General features: G+C 35.0%; 1 protein-coding gene across 9 annotated transcripts in view; it reads left to right on the forward strand.

The window, feature by feature from the left end:
- Positions 1–19,226, forward strand: part of SCAF8 (SR-related CTD associated factor 8) — a 94,299-nt gene that overhangs the window by 29,766 nt on the left and 45,307 nt on the right. For 6 of the 9 annotated variants that reach the window (XR_009968923.1, XR_009968925.1, XR_009968924.1 and 3 more), the window contains exons 5-14: positions 2,579–2,735; positions 4,348–4,478; positions 6,606–6,782; positions 10,815–10,894; positions 11,328–11,445; positions 13,881–14,012; positions 14,155–14,267; positions 14,729–14,922; positions 16,921–17,021; positions 18,625–18,738. Coding sequence is in view for 6 of the 9 variants with exons in the window: in XM_062640875.1 (XP_062496859.1) it covers positions 2,579–2,735; positions 4,348–4,478; positions 6,606–6,782; positions 10,815–10,894; positions 11,328–11,445; positions 13,881–14,012; positions 14,155–14,267; positions 14,729–14,922; positions 16,921–17,021; positions 18,625–18,738 (1,317 nt within the window). In the remaining 3 variants the exon portion in view is untranslated. Of the gene's footprint in view, positions 1–2,578; positions 2,736–4,347; positions 4,479–6,287; positions 6,406–6,605; positions 6,783–10,337; positions 10,509–10,814; positions 10,895–11,327; positions 11,446–13,880; positions 14,013–14,154; positions 14,268–14,728; positions 14,923–16,920; positions 17,022–18,624; positions 18,739–19,226 lie in introns of those variants that run through there. The other 3 variants (XM_062640879.1, XM_062640880.1, XM_062640881.1) reach the window with 3 other exon arrangements.

A 19,226-nucleotide genomic window follows, 5' to 3' on the forward strand; every position in this document is an offset into this window, starting at 1 on the left:
ATAGTGTCAAGGAATAGACATCTTTCTTGGCAGCAGTATCTTCAGTGCAAGATAGTCTGTTTTGGACTGAAGGAGCAATAGAAGAGAAACAAAATATCTTAAAAGTTATCTTTCCTTTGATACTGAATCAGCCAACAACTGAATAAGGCTGAACTTAAATAGTTCAGCTGTTCCCTTGGACCACAGTAGTCAAGACCGCTACCAAATTATCTTTATAATAGATTGGCTGGAAATAAGCAGCGTGTTCAGGCAGTTTAACTTCCTTTACATTTGTCACTAATCTTAAAAGAGCTGGAGTTTCTTCTTACTGAATTGAAAAATTACAAAAAGATGGGAAATGCTATAAGCTTTATCCTCCACATAAATTTGTGTAATAGGGTCATTAAGTGAAGTAGTGAGTGAGGGGGAACACTGAAGGAAGAGGAAGACAAGTTATTCTTGGAATACACGTGCATTCATACAGCTGTAGTTTTCAATCAAAGATCTGGAAACTCCAGGCATGCATAGAAGATGATTAAGTAAGGCAAGTTCAGCCAGTGCATGTCTCCTAGAGTTGTTTTTAACATTCCTGCCTTTTTAGAGGAGTTAGGACCTCTGTATGTCAGGGTTTGCAAATTTTAAGTGGTTGGAAAAACTGCTGTGAATGTCTTCTCTTCTGCAACTGAGTTCTGAGATACTGTTGAACAGATCAAGTTAAATGACATTTTTCCAGTCTGGTTTTAGGTTATCTGCATGATCAACGTGTGCTGCTTTTATTCTGTAGTGTTTTATATATAAATAGACAAGATAGTTAACATGTTTTTCTTCATATAGTTGTATTCCTTAAGCAGTATTAGTTTGTTTTGTGTAATCATTTGGTTTACTACTCTGGGAAATGCACTAATGCAGAAATAGCCTGACTTATTGACGAAGGAGATCTGGCACAAGGGTGGGTGCAAGTACACAGTAAGTTTCTGGTTAAAAAAAAGTATAGTAAATTTATTGTAGGGTAAGAAATAGCACTACTTATGCTGTGATATTTCAGTGCATGGCAACTAATATCACATTAGACATGTTTAATGTGAAGGGGGTTAGTAAAGCAAAATCTGTTTGTAAAGCACCTGTCAGGTTCATTTGTAGAATCTTTTTCATCTCAGTTAGGGAAAATGTATTTTACAATATGAAGTCTTGCTGCTGTGTTGTGTATGGATTCGGTATTATAGGAAAGTCTTTGCTGTGAAAGTAGTTATCATATATCTAACCCAGCAAAAAATTATGCTGATGCTGTCAGAGATACCAAGATACGTTCCTGTTTTCTAGCAATTTGATGTTTAATGTGATTAAAAAGTGTGACTGACAGAGAAACACAAGTTATCCTTATATAAGCAAATTTGGTTTTGTTTTTAAATCAAGCAGAAATACAGTAGCGTTTTATTTAAAATAACAAAACAACTCCCCCTGATTCCTTTGGCTCAGTGATGAGAAGTACAGTGGGGAGATAGATACAGAGGCACAGTAGTTTTATATTCTGGTTCTGGATGGAAGAAGGAACTCTGCATCTTCCATGCAGTGAAAATTCATCATTTCTCACTATTAATTATTGTCTTGGAGCTCAGGGCAGACAGAGGTGGTTTTTTTTTTTGTTTTAAACACTGCGGTTAAGTACCTTATGTTCATATTGCACAAAATTTAAATAAGTAAATCATCTTTATGACAGCAAACATAAGCTCTTGTAAAGAACTTTCTGCTCTCTGTGATACAGCAAACTTTCTGTTCCCTCATCTAAGCAAGGATCTTTTACTATCACATATATTTCTATTCAGCTTTTCAAAATAAAGCAAAATCTTGCCTTTTGGTAGAAGTGAAGCTGAGAAAAGAAAACATTTGGGAGCAGATCAAAACAGTGGAATAGAAATGCAAGCTGAACAATGAGTTACGTGTAATGGAGTTGTAAGAAATCTTAATTTTGATTTTTTTTCTTACCCATGATGCACATTTTTTTAATGTTGCAGTGTAATTTCAATAGGTAGGAATTGTGTTCCAGTTTAAATTTTTAAATTCCTTAGTTTATCAAGCGAGTTTGCAAAATGTTGACGACTTTCCTAATAAATGTATGTAGGAGTCTTATTAGTATGTGCATATATTTCAGTGGACATAAAGAATTTTGGTTCATAGGTAGGTTAGAATTACATTCCTATATGTTGACTATAAAAGTTGAGACTAGTAATTCCTCTGTTTAATTATTAATAATTCTTAAAAATACTTAAAACAATTGTTCTTCCATACCATCTTCTAAAAGTAAAGGTGCAGAAGAGCTAGATGCATTTGCTTGGCTTTAATATATTTAATTTTCTGTTGAGAAAAGACTGTCACTATATGCATAGTGTATCTTTACTGTTGCCTAGGGTCAGCTTCAGGTTCATAGCTTAGACATCTTTGGTGTGATCCAGTGTAACTGTTCTTAAGGCTTTTATGGTTTGTAAACTTAAAGGTGTTTCAGTCTAGATGGATTGACATTGCTAGTTAAGAATTTCGTAATTGATAATAACAAGAAATATAAGCATGACTCAGATCTTCTTTTATCCTTTCTTCCTTTTAGAGTAAAATTGTTAGAGTGCTGAATTTATGGCAGAAGAATAATGTGTTCAAGAGTGAAATTATTCAGCCTCTTTTGGATATGGCAGCAGGAATTCCTCCTCCAGTTGTGACCCCTGTCTTGCCCAGCACTACAGCTGCTATGAGTAACAATACACCAGGTAAATGAGGACGAGTTAAAACCATACTTAGAATCAAAACATTTGTGTCAGCTTTGGTGCATTGGCAGTTAACATGCTGAAAAATGTCACACGTTTCCCTTATACAAATCAAATAAATGCTAGAAAGAAACAGAGCCAGCATCTTGATCAGGGAAACGACAAAACCAAGAGGCAGCCTGCTGTGCTTACTTTCCAGCAATATATTATAAATATATTCAGGTTGAGTAACAGTGCAGTAAGACCTAGTTTTGCTCTCTAAAGTCAGAACAGTAGATCACCGACAAGTTAAAAACCTAACACAGGGCTTAATACAGTCTTTGTTAGTGGTGCCACAACTGAGAGAAACGAAAGAGTACATCAGTAGTTTTTTGCTATCCATAGCATTGAGCTTGCTGGATAATGAAAAGAGAGTGCTCCTTTAACTTGTGCTGGCCAACAGACAGTGATTTCAAGGGAAAAAAAAAACACAATACAGACTGTAGCTGGTGACATACTTCTTTCTCCTTCAGATCTGAGATCTCTGCTGGAGAATCGTAGGCAAAAAATTGCTCATGGAGTATGTTCCTCTTTACTAAACGTTAGCGTTACTGTGCATGCAGACTTGGTAATTTTGTGCTCTGTCTTCCTTACTCAGATGGCAGGGAGCTGGCTTTTCAACTTTTTTTGCTTGTGGAGATTTTTTTCATTCCAGATTGGGAGTATTTTGCGTATAGAAATTGGGTTTTGGCACATGCAGACCTGCTCTTGTCACCCACCTTTAGCTGACACTGCTGAAAAGCAGTGAGGTGGACAAATGCACCTTACTTTTTGTTGGTGTTTGTAAATATGTGAGATTTCCAGCTCATGGATTGGATTGACTGCATCTTCTAGCTCAGTGTTTTTTATTGTCATTAGTTTGATTAGTTGAAATTGCTGAAGTCATAGGTCTACTCTAATGCTTTTTAAAATTCTGATGTAAATTGTCTTTAAAACAGCTAATCTAGTCATTTACACTTAGCATCCATTTTGGCATATTTCTGTTTCTGAGCTAAAAGCAGGACTATTTATGAGGATGGAGGATTCTTCTGGATTATGGCATTAAACTAGTTATCAGATTACTGATTTTGTCTCGGTGTTCCACTTGAGGGAAAAAAAAAGAGGCTACAATAAGCAATCCTCATGAATCCAGCTGCTGCAGGTTAAAATTTCTAATAGTATCCTTTAGGCTTCTCTTGGGGTAAGGTGCAAGTCAAGCAAATTCTAGACTAACAGATGTTACTGATTAGATTACTAACAATTATCATTTGGTATATATTGTTTCCATTAAATGGTTTTGATTACTGTGTGAAATCTATTCATTTTGCATTTGTCAATGTTTTTGTTAGTAGTCCCCATAGGTCAGTAGTGGAAAGAGCTGTGAACTACACTTACAGTAATCCTGCTACCTGAGAAATGTTGATAAGAGTCTGTTATTTTTGTGTGCTCTATGTGTGTGTCAGAAAAATGGTTTCAACTGATGTTAATACAATTCTTTCTCAGTAATAGCATTTTTTGTTTTTTTTTTTCATTCTTCTAACACAGTTTCTAGTTCTCTATGTTAAAATATTTTGGCATTGGATTTTCTGGTTTTTAGGAACACCTGTGACTCCAGTTACTCCAGCCAATGTAGTGCAAAGTTTACCTGATCCTTGGGTGTCTCAGATTGCTAATACAGATACCCTTGCTGCTGTTGCACAGATTTTACAGAGTCCTCAAGGCCAACAGGTAAATATTTTGTAGACAGTTACCCTGTACACTGAGTGATACTTTGTGTCTTTACAGTACACTTAAGAAGTGGAATGGAATGCACTTTGTGAAATGTGGAGGAATAGCTTTTGAAGAAGGAAAGGATGTTAAGTGAGACTGGAAAGCGTGGAAAGTTAGTAATGTAATTTTAAAGAAAAAAAGGGTGAAGCAAAAGAAAACTATTATGCAGATGAGAAGTGAATGAAAGTTTTAAAACCTGCAAATCACAAAGAAATTACATTGGATATTTTGTTAAAAATGGTAAAATATTGAAGAAAATGGATTTGGGGAGAGGGAAAATATGGTCTTAAGTAGAAGCGTGGGGACAAACTGGATATACTGTAAATATGTACATGCAGATCTTTAGGATTGTTAGGTGAACTGCAACATTTGCTTTGATTCTCTGTCTCTTTTTTCCTGTTCTTCATGCCACTCCACCTGCCGCCTTCCCAGGCACCAAAGTCTTTGATTTCATTTTAAAATTGTGTTTTATGTGTGAGAGTGCATGTAGGTAAGTTGGAAGTCTAGACATAGGAGAGGGCAGAGTGAAAAAGATGTGACCAGCAAGAACGTGAAAACAGCAAAAATGGTGACTACCCAGGATTTTCTCACTCTGCGGCTTCTATCTCTGCTTCTTCAGTTTGATTCCTTCCTACTCAGAGCAGTGAACAAGGTGGACCAGCCATATTTGCTCATCTTCTGTGGATCAGCCATGAACAGAGAGGGTAGCTCTTCAGCTTTACGTGTTGTAGTAAAGGTAGAAGAATAATGGAAGCATTTTCAGAGGCTCAGCTGTAGGAGTCTGTATGATTGTTTTTAAAAAAACAGGAAGAGTTGTTTCACATTATTAGAAGGTCACTGTAAAACAATCCTGAAAAAGGATCATACATCTTTGATGCATTGTGGAAAAGACGATCAGTGTAATCAGCTTGTGCAGAGTTTCTGATGATCCGTAGTAAGAAGGGAGGGATTGAACCCAAAAGAGATCAGTGGGGTACCCTACAAGGAGGTAGAATATGAATGTAAAGGTAATCAGGGACTTTGAATCCAGAGACTGGATTTGCTCAACTTTTTTTCCAAGACTGCCCCAAAAGTAAGGCTCCAGGGGTTTACTTCTTGGAAGGTTAAAAGACAGCTTCTGCTAATTCCATGGTACATTAAGAAATCTTTTTTCCGTAGGATTAGTATTCTTTACTTTTTTGTTAAGGTAATTCTGTTCAAAACAAACCACTCCAATCACCACCCCCAAAACTATTTTTAAATAATATTTGAAACACCCAACGCTATTTTTAGATAGTATGTTTTAACATTTATCTTTTGATGTTACCCATACTTTGTTTTTACTGTAACATACTTTGGTGTTACCATACATCTGTTGCCCCGGAGTGGCTGTTTCTGGTTTAGCATTGCATCTAGGCAAATTTTATCGTGAGATAGTCCTATGTAGAGCCCAGAGTCTGTGTCATTGAAGGATGTCAGTTTATATTCCCAGTTGCTGGTCAATTTGCTTTTTGTCTTTTGTTAATAGAACAAAGGAATTGCATTCAGTCACCACAAACCTGAGTTTCAGCATGAGACTTTTCATTGTGACTAGAGACACTAGTGCAAACTCTTCATATAGTCCAATTGCATTAGCTTAAAGTGGAGCTTGCAACAGTGCATTTACTTTCTCTACACAAATGTTACAGCATACAGATTTTCCTAATATACATGGGCCCTTAGGAAGCTGAAGTAGGCTAACAGATTTTTTTCAGGTCAGAAGGAATCAAACTGGAGAAACAGAAGAGGGGGAACCCTAGAAAGCAGGAAATCCTGAGTGGTGACTGGTCATCATGCAACCTGTCAGAGCAAGTTAGGAGAAAGAAGCATCTGCATGTCTTATCAGCTACAGAAAACAAATTAGCCAGTAAGTGGGAACAAAATTTGCCATAAATGAAAACAAATAAAGATGAAATATTAGCCATAGGTTAGATGGTACTGCATTCCTGAGGTCTGTCTTTTTTTTTTTTTTTTTTCCCCTAAGTAGAAGGGAAGAATACTAGTTTTGGTTTTTGCTTTAAAAAAATACCTTTTTGCTTAATGCATTTCTTATCTTTTCTCTTTTAGCTTCAGCAGTTGATACAGACGCTGCAGATACAGCAGCAGAAACCGCAGCCTTCACTACTGCAAGCTCTGGATGCTGGTCTTGTTGTTCAGTTGCAGGCCCTCACAGCACAACTTACAGCTGCAGCTGCTGCTGCTAACACACTTAATCCACTGGAACAAAGTGTCTCTTTTAATAAGGTAGAAGTAAAATAAGTTTGAAGAAATATCTGTTGTTAAAATATATGTAAGTCAAAGTCTTCTTTTGAATTTTACTGTTTGTCTTCAGAGATTTTAAAAATACATTATATATTGTGAAGTGCTCTGTCTTGAAAATCAGAAAGTCTAGAGGGTGGTATAAATGAAAAATACCAGTTTTATATGAGTTTAGGCATTTCATAGAATACTTTGAGTTGAAAGAGGATATGGGTCCTCAGGGGTGAAGATGGATGTGATTTAACAAAGTTAAGCCATTGTTACATCTTTTTCTTCATCCTTTGTAATGTAACAGTGAGAACTGAGCATGTCTTATACTTCCCTTTCCTGTGTTTATGATCTGTGCGGTTTTCCCAGTAGAGTAAAATGTGATTAGACTTGTAATTTTCATATATTATAAATGCCAAGAAAACTTGATCTTGGCCACAAAGTGATTGTAAGTGAAGAAATAAATATATGACTGTAGTTAAAACTAGTCATGTGACACTTTTTAGAGATGTCAAAATGTAAAAACAAAACCAACTCTGTAGGTAGAGAAACTTTGTATGCGTTGCAACATATGTGCCTATCAAAAAAAGAAAGGAAAAAAAAAGGCAACAACAAAATGCAGGAATTTAAGAAGATTAATGTAGTTGAATAACCATGCTAGAAAATACAGTAGTAATACTATACTATCATTAGAATAAAAAAGGAAGAACTTCTATTCAAAGATTAAAAAATAAGTAAATAAATCTTGTCCCATTATCTTTGGAAGAAACAGTTTGTGTGTAGATAATATCTGTAGGATCGTCCTGGAATGAATAAATAATAAAAATAAGGAAGTCAGAGAAGCAAAACTCCCTTTTTTTTCCCTAACCCAGATAACCTCTTTTTCAGGCAGTTAGCTGCTCAGAACTTCACAAGTGCTGAGTTAAAAGTTTTAGCACAATTTATCTTTTATTTCTCGAATTTGTCCAGCTAAGCTCAAATCTGTGAAATAATAAAGAGTTGTCATCACTAATGAAAGTAATGCAGCTGTAAAAATAAGTAAGGAACAAAATGGCCTGTACTCATGCTGTATCACAGCTGTAGCCATCAACTCGAGTAGAGTAAAATCACAGAAAATGCATTACGTAATAGGGACTGCCTTAGTATTTAGATGCAAAAATTAATAATACGGCATTGTATTAGGGTTTATTCTGCTGACTTCAATTCCAGCATTTACATGGATAGGCATGTTCATAGGTGTGGGTGTCTTGAATGTTGGACAACTTAACTGGAGAAAACAGAAGGAATTGGCATTCTGCTGAGTTGTTTATATACATTGTGTAAGTTCGGCTGGTGCTCTTCAGTTAGCTGATGCTAGTAATGGTATGTAGGAGTCTTGTTATTATGTGATTCTGATTTCTGGGACTTAGAAGGTAAGTGTTGTGGAACTAATTCTTCTGGCGGTGTGATAATTTACATATAAACTTCCAGCAGGCATACGGTGTTGATTTGTTCTTGTAAGTTGTGGAAGACTTGTTTTCATAGTATGTGATCTGTACCTCAGTTCTGCATTATACAAGTAGTGTCAGATTATAACACATCTCAAATTTGTGTGCAGTGTTATGTAGCATCCTTATGAATGAACTAATCTGTGTCTTGTTAGTCTATTGAGGCTTTTACTCAAAGATTATTTAGGCTGCGTGGTTTTTTTTTTTTTTAGTAGAACTTTGGTGTTACCATATCTATATTCTTCTTTTTCTGAGGTTTGAGGATATCTGAATCTAAGTCTAGGCATTATAGAAGAGTATATATTAATATATATGTATTAATGATCAATCTTAATTTTGCAGTGAGGTTTGGGGATAATAATTTTCCCTGCTTTTTTAAATGGTTTTTATCAGCACCAATATCATCTGGCATATGAATCCTCGTTCTCAATATCTGAAGACCAGAAGTCATAATGATGTAATTGTTTATTAGACTATATCTGTTTTATTATATGCTTCAATTTTATATCTATATTTTAGTAGACATGGCAGCCTTAATAAAAAAAGTGTTAAACAGGCAATATTTACTTTTATAGGAAGCACCTATAAGTGCAAGTGTTTTAGCTTGAATCAGGAGCATGCTTTTGAGGTGAAACTTTTGGTTGTTTGTGTGTCCCCACATCATTTCACATTGCAGAGCAACCTTGAATACGTAAAGTAGACGCATTTAGATTAAGCTAAAGCAAAAGATAGGCTACAACTGCTAATGAACACTCAGTTAACAGAGCCATACTGGAGCTGCTTCAGAGTAACTAGTGACAAAATCCAAATAGCATGCCCAAATAAAATAAAAACTGTAAACCAGATTTCTTTAAGAGGAAAGTTTTGGGAATGCTTTATATCCTGCTGACAAATCTAGGTCTTTCTTAGTGATCTTCCAGGATGCTCTGAAGTTCTAGAGTTTTTGTATGCATTTTAAAGAGCTTGCAATAGTTTTGTATTTAACACAAAATGCATGAATTGCAGTTGATGATACGGTTAGAGATACAAGTGTCAAAACCCAGCGTTTCAGAACAGTGCAGTGAGCAGCAACGCTAGACTGTTTGTTTGAGTACCAGACATCCAGTTGCTTAATCTTTGGGGTTCTAGTCTTTATCAGAAAAGAAGTTAACAATTGAGCAGGATCCAGCAGGGTACCCTGGCAGCTAATACCATCCATGGCTGTGTGAACAGGAATATAGTCAGGTGATTGATGGAAATGATCATCCCATTTAGACATCCTATCTACTCTAGACGTAATATCACATCTGGTTTTGCTGCTTTGCCCCTGTACAAGAAAGACATTGACAAACTGGATGTTTCTGCTGTGTTTTCTCAGAGATATATTCAGTCCTGCTTTCATATATATATATATATATATATATATATATATATATCAGATTATTTCATTGGGAAAATGGTTCTAAAAGTTCTTGATTGTTCAGTCTCTTAGTTATCTAATGCTTTGTTCTTCTTGCTGGACTCCAGTAATTGAGATTAGAGTATTCTGAGAAAGAAAACAGGCAACTGAATCATCATGGCTTGTTACTGGAGATGTTTTTGTCTTGGTATTTTGAGATGACTTGCCCCACTTTCTCATCCTTTTGTTTTTAACTTCTAAGCCCAGAAGAAGTTATGGCTGATAGTAGTACAACATTAAGTCGGCTTTTCAGAAAACTTCCAAGGTGTAAAGATGCATGCTTATGGGTTTGATAGCACTGCACTGTCAATACATACTTACTGAAAGAAATCCCATCTCAGTGGCAGATAATATTTTTATATTTCTTCATGCTTCTTCAGTCTTATCTTCAAGAAAGTAAAATGCTACTGAAATGCTCCTGGGGTATTTAAAAACTAATAAACCAAACTTTTTTAGTTCAACAGAACCTGCAGTGTAGACATTTTTACAGATAAAATAGATTTATCGAAGTTTTTCTTTTTCCCTGTCAGATACCTTTCTTTTTATCCCTCTAGAGGCTTATTCCTCTTTCATGATAACTACTTGCTTTGATATTTTTGCAGACTATATGAGAAGTTGTCAAGGAGCATTGTATTTGAAGGAATTCAGGTTGTCTAAATGACACATGTATGTGAAAATACAGTAATTCTTTGCGAAGTAATCAAGCTGTAGGTCTTCTTTTGATATGAACAGAGCAGTTTGCTGGTTGCCAAAGGATTGAATAGTTGGTCTCTTTGTAGTAATTTCTTCTAATTAAAGGTACCATTACATAAAATTATCTTTATTTAAGCCTTTCTCCAAACTAGCTGTTACTGTGGAAAGAACATGTGGTTGTGCTTGTAACAGTAGCCAGAGCACAAGAAAGCCATGGGCAAAATTTGGTATTTGATTCATTCAAGAGTTTGATAGCAGTAGCAGTATGACATTTGATTTTATTTAGGGTATTTGCCATCCTTCTTTATTTTTTTCAACTTGAGAAATAAGAGCATTTTTCTTTTGAAAAGTAAATATACATAAAGGGACATATAAAGAGTACTCAGTTATGCTTACTTTGCTTTCTCCTAGAAGCTGATGGACAGGTTTGACTTTGGGGAAGAATCTGAACAAAATGAAGAGCCTAAAAAAGAAGCTCCCACTTCACAACTGTAAGATCAAGCTATGTTTCTTACGGAAAATGCTAAAATCTGCCTGACATTAGTTGAACATTAGGATTAAATAGTAAGGAAAATGTTGTTTCTTTTAAGAGCATAAGTATACTATACCAGAAGGAAGAGAAAAGAGAGTTTCCTAAATTTATGAAACATACACATTTTAAAAATATTTAATACAAGTCTCTGTACCAGAACTTTTGTTGATTTCATCTTAGAAATTAGCATGTTCTTTACTTTGTTAATTAAATTCATAGTGTTAATGTGATGGTGATGGTACCAGAAGGTAGAACTAGTTACATTGTCTTCATTATTTTACATTTTCAGTTAAACTGAAACTCAGTTGTGAGGATCTGTTTACCAACTGTTTAAACCAAGAGAAAAACTTTTTTTTTTTTTTTTTTTTTTAATTTAAATTATTTCATTTTAGGCCTTTAGTACCAGAATCTGTGAATAGCTCCCTTTTTCACCAACTAGCTGAACAGCTACAGCAACAAAATCTAGAACACCTTAGACAACAGCTTCTGGAGCAACAGCAGCCTCAAAAGGTAAGAACTCCATCTTGTGGCCGTTGTTAATTATGATGTTCTCCACTGATAAAATTCATACTCCAGGACAAGAAAAAATTGTCTTGTTACTGACACTTCTCTTATAATAAAAATCTTTGTCGCTAGCTGATCATCCAACAGAAGCTGACAGAGTAAGTGGAATAAGCAGAAGAAAGCACTTAAAGTAAGGGGAAAAAAATGCAGCCAAATGTTTGGGGTGTACATTTTGCTTCTCTTGGGAAAGAGTAACTTTTAGCTGAGTTACAGACTGAGTGTGCTTTAGGTGTTCAGCTCTTTAAGAAGGCTTTTTCCCTGCTGTCAGAAGGAAAGTGGTGAGCACTGGAATGATTATGTCCCTGATGTGAATTGAGGGCAGCGTGCAAACTGCTGCTGCAGAACCATCGAGAGGACAGAACAGAGAATGAGGATAACTTCTGTTTCCTCTACCAAGCTTGAAGTCTTGACTAATAAATGTCTCATTCTGTTGAAGAATCTGAGCTAAATAGTCATGAATTTCCTTAGAAATTATCAATTAAGAACTGATGCTGTAGACAACCGAAGAGTCCTTCTTAACTGTGTGAATTGGGCCCTCTGTCTCCTTTGAAGTAAACTGGATTGTTTCTTCTGAGGTTTGTCCTTGGTATTTAGCTGCTTTTTTCCCTTCCTGATGCCAGTGCCTGATCAATTAGAAAAAAGAAAAGACCCTGAAAGTTTATTCTGTCTTTCTTTGTATCTGCTGACCAGATACAAAGTGGACTTTCTGTGGCGTTTTGGAACTAGTTTCACAGTAAAATAAAAATCTCAGAAAGAAAATCTAAGGGAGCACAAACTGAACAAACATCTGGTGGGGGTTTTAGTTTAACCTGTGTGAAAGTGCAGTTGCTCAGCTTTCAATCAAGAACATCATTTGAGTTTTGAATTTGTGACTTTAAGTTTAGTAAAATAGTATAATTTTAACTAGATAGTATTTTCTTATTTTACTGCTTTGTTGTACTATGTTTTATTTTCATTTTTCATTTAAGCACAGTTGCTAAGGCAGATTGTACAACATAGCTACAGATTAAATGTCTTTTTTGTATGTTGATAGATGTCTAACAGTTTCTGGGTTTTAAACACTAAAATGTTGTAAAGCAATATAACTGTGAAGGGTGCATCTGTTTTAGGAGCTTTTAATGTGATATACCTAAAAGTAGTGAATTTGAAAATAAAAATGCTGAATGCCTACTTTACTGTAAAATAAACAGAATTATAGTTTACATTACTTGCATTTACATTACATTATCTATGCAATTACGTTACAGTGCATTTATGGGTATAGTGTTTGTATGACTCACCTCTTAATATTTGATCTTCTATTACAAGTCCAGAATCTGTTTCCATTCAGATCAACTCAGTTTCTCGAGTTTCTTGTATAGTCGGTACAGAGACAAAGTTTATTTTCACCTTGAAAGCAGCCTAAAGGTACAAACTTCTGCTGTAATGACAGCAGTGTGTTATGAGGAAAATTTTCTTTAATTTCATGTTTAAGCATCAGCGAGAAAGATTAAGGGAAAAAGAAGGAAAGGTAAAACACAAACCAAATTTATTACACATCTGATTAGAAGCAGAGGGAGAGGAGGAGAGGATAGAGGACAGAGACAGAAGGAGCAACAAGAAATGTAGGAGTTGAGATCGAGAAACAGATTGTTGAAGAATAATTAAATATAAGGAAAATGAGACAATGTTAGAAGCAAACGCATTAACTAAATTATAGCAGAATTTTGTATTTTTCTGCAGACTGTCATTATAAGCTGTTCAAAAATATGAAGGTAAAGCAAACAAACCTTGGTGCTACATGTCATTCTGCTAAATTTCTGCCTTTTTTTGGCAGATAGAATACCCAGCATTTGTTTAATTGAAATGAAAATGTACTGTGAATCACTGAAATGGTGACCTGCAATATTATAGGATTATAAGTCTAGTATTACTTTTCAAACTTGTTCTAATAGCATTTGTATGTATTTTCACGACATTATCTGCATTTCTTGAATATCTTTCATACCTACAGATATTTATGCCAAATCTGTGCTTTCAGTCCAGTGTATAGGCCCTTACAGCTTTTCCTCTAGCAAATCAGCAACACATTTAGTATTTTACATTTTTAAATTTTGGTGGTTTTGAAAGACTGCTTGTTTTGTTAGGTCTCCTGTTGTGTCATTTATGCCAACACGTCAATTACAACTTCCTTTATCTTGTAGTAATTAGTTGTCTGAAATCACACACTGTAGGAACCTTTGTAGTTTTTAACTAGTTAAATTGGTATTGCAAATAAAAGAAACTTGCTAAATAGTTTTTCAGAGATATTTGAACAATTGGTTCTTATAGTGTTCCATTTTGACACAGTAAGCATTTTGAATTATGAGGCTTTTTATGATGTATTATTATTTGTTATTTAGGCAAGCCCTGAGCAGAATCAAGAAGGAAATTTTGGTTCAGAGCACTCTGCATCACCATCACAAGGGAGTAGTCAGCAGCAGTTTTTAGAAGTGGAAACAAATGTAGATGATTCAATGGATATTCAACAACAGGTAAAACTATTATAAATTTGATTACAGAAGTTGGAAGGAAAATACATACTAAGATGATTTCAAAATGTATGCTTTCATATAGTCATATATACTGTGAGTATATTTTTAAATGTTATTGAACAACTGTTATGTTTGATCTCAGGACATGGATATAGATGAAGGACAGGATGTTGCTGAAGAAGAGATTTTTGAACAAGAAGAAAAGAAATCAGCTGTTCGTTCAAGATCAAGAACTCGCTCAAGATCTCGTTCAAGGTTTCATTATTAACTTGTATTACGTAAATGAAGTTTTTTTTGAATCAAAGTTGCAAGTTGTGTTTATCAGTCTTAATTCTGTATTTTCCAAAATTGCAATAAGCAGTTTTTGGAAATTAAAAATATGTGTTCATTTAATATTTGTGTGTTAGATGCAGACTTTCTGTATGAGTTCATTTTTCATATCTATGTTTTATTTTAAACTTTTTAAGACTTATTCAGGTGACAAAAATAACTTACACTAGCCAGCTGGACAGGTTTTCTATACCAGAGAAATACTGTTAACGGAACATTTTCTAGTTCTCACACTAATGACATTAAGCTTATTTCCTGAAGCAGTTTTGCTGAACATAACAGAAATGTCTGTAACATGCTTAAAGTTTATAGTTAGAAGACAACTAATTTTTTTTTTTTAATTTTTTTTTTTTTAACTTAGCATACTGAAATTAAGTATTTTGTAGGTCACCAAGAAAACGAAGGTCAAGATCACGGTCTGGTTCTCGTAAGCGTAAACACAGAAAACGTTCACGCTCAAGATCAAGAGAAAGGAAGAGAAAGTCATCTCGGTCATATTCCAGTGAGAGGAGGGCTAGGGAAAGGGAAAAAGAACGTCAGAAAAAGGGTTTGCCTCCTATACGGTCAAAAACACTAAGTGGTAAGTATCAGCTGCTTACTCTTTTAATAATGTAGTATTAAAGGGAGCAAAGGCTTTTTTTTTTTCATTGAAAAAATAAAATTTAGCTTGAGTACTCTTAAAAAAATATAGTAACCATATTCTCATCGTATAAGTTTCACTTCTGATGTTTCGCACAACTTATGGTCATTTCATCTTAGAGGAAAGGAAGTGTAGTGTCCTACCGATGATTTTACGCACAGTGTTGCACCAGTGATTTTAATTCTGAACAGAGAGTAGCAAGGGTTGTCCCTAAGTTACAGTCTGCTTTCTCTTTAATGCCTTCTTCTGTGAGGCATTTGAAGATGATTGCGCTTGGTCTGAAAGTTGGTATGCTGATATCACTGTATCATTTATCTGATAAGATAAGAAGTTCAAAATTCATTATTACAAAGGAAAGACTGTTTTGTTCTCTTCACATTGATACTTTACATCATTCCAGGGTAGCTTTAAATTCAGACCTGTATTATAGTTTAGATGAGTGGCTTTGTTTTTTTTTTTCCTTCTGGCTGTTCACATGAAAAGAGACAAATCAGTTTTATAATGTAGACTTCTCCCAGCAGCCCACAAAGCAGGGGACTATGATCAGAATGGATGGGAGCTGGGAGGCAGGGATGTTAAGTGACCTGATGACAAGCAGCAGCGATTGAGGTCCCATGAAGCGACCTGGCTCGTGGAAAGGAGATATTAAGAAGGCTGAAGCATGGAAACTTTGGGGGAGGGGGGGCTGGGGGTAAATAAATAAATGAATAGGTAATTAACATGACAAGTGTTCTGCTTCATAAAATTTGTTCATTGACAGCCACTTGATGAGGTCTGAAGAATTATTTCATAGAGTTTAACACCCTGAGAAACAACAGGGCCATCTACAAGCATGGTTGTCCAAGAGAAATCTTAAGGCTAGTCTTTCGCAGTACTGCTGAGTACTGCTGTCTATTGAAAGTGTTAGCTGATGGAGGAATGCACAAGACTTGTGTCCAGTTGAGTGTAGCAAGATTGGTACAGGAAGGACGTGTGACGTATCAAGATGATGAAGAAGACAGAATATTATCTTGGTTTAAGATAAGGTAGCCTAAGAGATCCAGGTTCTCTGGTTTTGTTCTGCCTTCAGTTCTTGAAGATCCTGGGTGGATTAATCAGCTGAATTACCAGTTACCAGAGTAATTGGTGGTTGAGGAAAACCACCAATATTAGCCTAATCAGATAACTCTTTTAAGTGGAGTTAAGTTCTCTGAATGTTTCAAGGCTTGCACAAATAGGTTAGGAAATATTTTGGAGACAAAATGACTGGAAACATGTACGATACAGGAGAGTGAAGGTTTAGCTCGCGTCTGTGAGTATTTATATTTGACAAGGAGGACAAAGGGTAGGCGTTTGGGAGACAGATTACAGGGATCTGGGCTAGTGGTGGAATTGACAAGAGTCGGAAACATCAAGGACATCTTCAGCTCAGTGGTGGGCCTCAGCCAAGTTTGTGTTTCTGGGATGTTCCCACAGGTAAAGTAAAAATATAGTTTCTGTTTCTTTCATGTGAAAATGCAGTGAGTCATACTGCAATTAAGTTTCTTCCATAATACACTTCTAGCTAGTTAGAACTTAGTTGTCCTTCTTTAGAACTGTCTTTATATCCTAGAGGCATGTTTTTTATGGAACATGGAATTTTTTTTTCCTAAGTGATTTCTATTGCAGTTTAATAATCTACATATTTTTTTCTAATTTCTTTCAAAACAACTATTTTCTTTGAAAGAAAATGAAACAAGAAGAGTGAACACTTGTACTGAATATTTATTTGGTGTCTTTTAACCCTTTAACATTTTTGTTAATGTACTTAAACTCTGTATAGTAAACAATAGATTTACTGTTCTTACCTTTTGATCAGCGATTTCTATGTAATTGTAAAGCCCTTTATATCCATGCTATAGAGTGTTTTATAAGCTAACATTCTAATAGTTGTATTGACAGTAATGTGTCTCTTGACAGTTTGCAGTACTACTCTTTGGGTAGGTCAAGTAGACAAGAAGGCTACACAGCAAGATTTAACTAACTTATTTGAAGAATTTGGACAAATAGAGTCAATTAATGTAAGTAAGCATGTTATCATGCATTTTCAGGAATTACGGACTTGTAACTTAAATATGTTTATGCCTCTGAATTCCCTTTAGCAGCTTAAGCTTGTATTTAGGAGATTTTTTTTAATGGCTTTAGAAGCTGTGGCTATGATATTTGATTATTGGTTTCCATGTACTGCCTTTTGAAGCATGAAAGTACGCTTTCTGGTAAAATGTCTTTTCCCAAGGACTAACGGTTTACACAGGGGGTAAACCAGCATCCAGACAACTATAAAGTTACGTCTTTTATCTTTTTTGTGATATGGCAACACGTCGAGTATCATTTTTCCTTGGACTAATGGGCACAGGCTGATGTGTATCCACATTATTCTTGGTTATGTTTAATACAGAGGCTTCCTAAAGTAGAATGAATTTAGACGAACATTTAGAAGGAAATAAATGGTACTGTAAACAAGTGTTTATTCTAAAATGTGACAGTTAAACTGTTTTTTATAATTAGGAGCTATATTTCTCATGATTCAAAGTAATTTAGATTTAGCTGTTCAGAGTCGTATTTTAGTATTGCCTACAATTCAGCTTCAAGAGAAAGTATTTTTCTCCTAATGTAACACATCCGCATGAAAGACATTTGGATTTTTCTCTCTTGCACCAGCAGTTTTAAAGTTCTTCTCATACAATTTCATTCATGTCAGATAATATTTCTAGTATTTTTCCTATTATGTTAATATATTCAACTATATAGTTAATAAGGAATAGTTTTATGGCATTACAGAATCTTTTAAAAAGCTTCACAAGCCTGACATTTAAACATCATTTTGATTTTCAGGAACTAGCAATTAAGAAATTTAAAAGGAAGGTAATGTAACAATCATGATGTCCCAATGCCTGTTAGATTTCAGAGGCAAACCGTGCTGTAAATAGTTCATCCTACATGTTCCACAAAGCTTTAAGTACTTGGGATGATGTTGTAAATCTTAAAACATATTTTCATAAGAACTGTATTAAAGGTTGTCATTTTAAATATTTTTGTTCATTACATTACTGTGTGCTCCTAAGCAAAATAAAAACACACCTATATTATTGACTAAAATAAGCAGTTGTCATACATGATTTGCAAACTTTCAGAGATTACGCGCTGCATCATACTTTTCTTTCCTAAATAAAACATTAAAATTAGTGGAAATCATGCTTCAGGAAGGAGGACTTTAACTTTCAAAAGTGCAACATAGTTTTAATCACTAGCTTGCGCCTCTGTTGAAGGTTGTCATTCAGCTCACAGTGGATATGGAGCTTAGGAGGTGTCAACCTCTGATTTTCTGAAGTTGTCATAGTAGAACTCCCAGGTTTTGCCTCCTCCATGTTATTCAGATCTTTCACGTAATTTTTAGCACCCATTCTTCAGCTTGCTGCTGATGCTTGACAATGTTGTAACTGAAGTTCTCTGCCAATATCATTCTTTATTTTTGCTGCTCAAAATGGTTAATATTGCTGATTAAGCTAACAATTGTTTTCAATGTAAGCCTCCCCTTTTTTAGTATTAGGATACAGTTAGTGTAGTTACATAATCTGTAGTACTGGTTCTCCTACTTTTTAAGACCATTGCTTTTTTCCATAGATGATTCCCCCAAGAGGGTGTGCTTATGTCTGTATGGTTCATAGACAAGATGCGTATCGTGCTCTTCAGAAACTTAGTTCTGGGTCCTATAAAATTGGATCTAAAATTATTAAGGTAAGTTGATTTTAATCTAAGAATGCTATCCCTTTCGAGTTCAGTTTTAATATGATGATTTGTCATGTGGCAGTGGTTCATTCAAATGTGCAATATAAAGAAGAAGAATGAAACAATAAGGGGTAAATGTGTAAATTGTTTTTTTTCCTCTCTGTGTAAAATGCAGCTTCTAAGAGATGATTTGAAAGTGAAATGATTACTTAGGAAGTGCTTGGTTAGTGTTTTGTGTATGTGCTAGCGATAAAGAGTACAGGACTGTAAACAGCCTAAGTCCTTTACCTGATTTTTGTGGATCACTTAATATTGCATTTGATAGTATTCTTAGAGTTAAGTATATGATTAAATGTTGTGGTTTTTTTTCTGTGTTCTTTGATATATTAGGATGATTCCTTGAAATACTGGTATTTTTAATTTCCCCAAATATATGTCAGAATTAATGTAGAACAAATTTGAGCTGTTAGATGTAATTAATCTTCCACATAACTGTT

The sequence above is a fragment of the Pezoporus occidentalis genome, unplaced genomic scaffold (assembly GCF_034315485.1).
Source record: "Pezoporus occidentalis ecotype Australia unplaced genomic scaffold, CSIRO_AGI_Poc_V1 ctg67, whole genome shotgun sequence".
Lineage (NCBI taxonomy): Eukaryota > Metazoa > Chordata > Aves > Psittaciformes > Psittacidae > Pezoporus > Pezoporus occidentalis.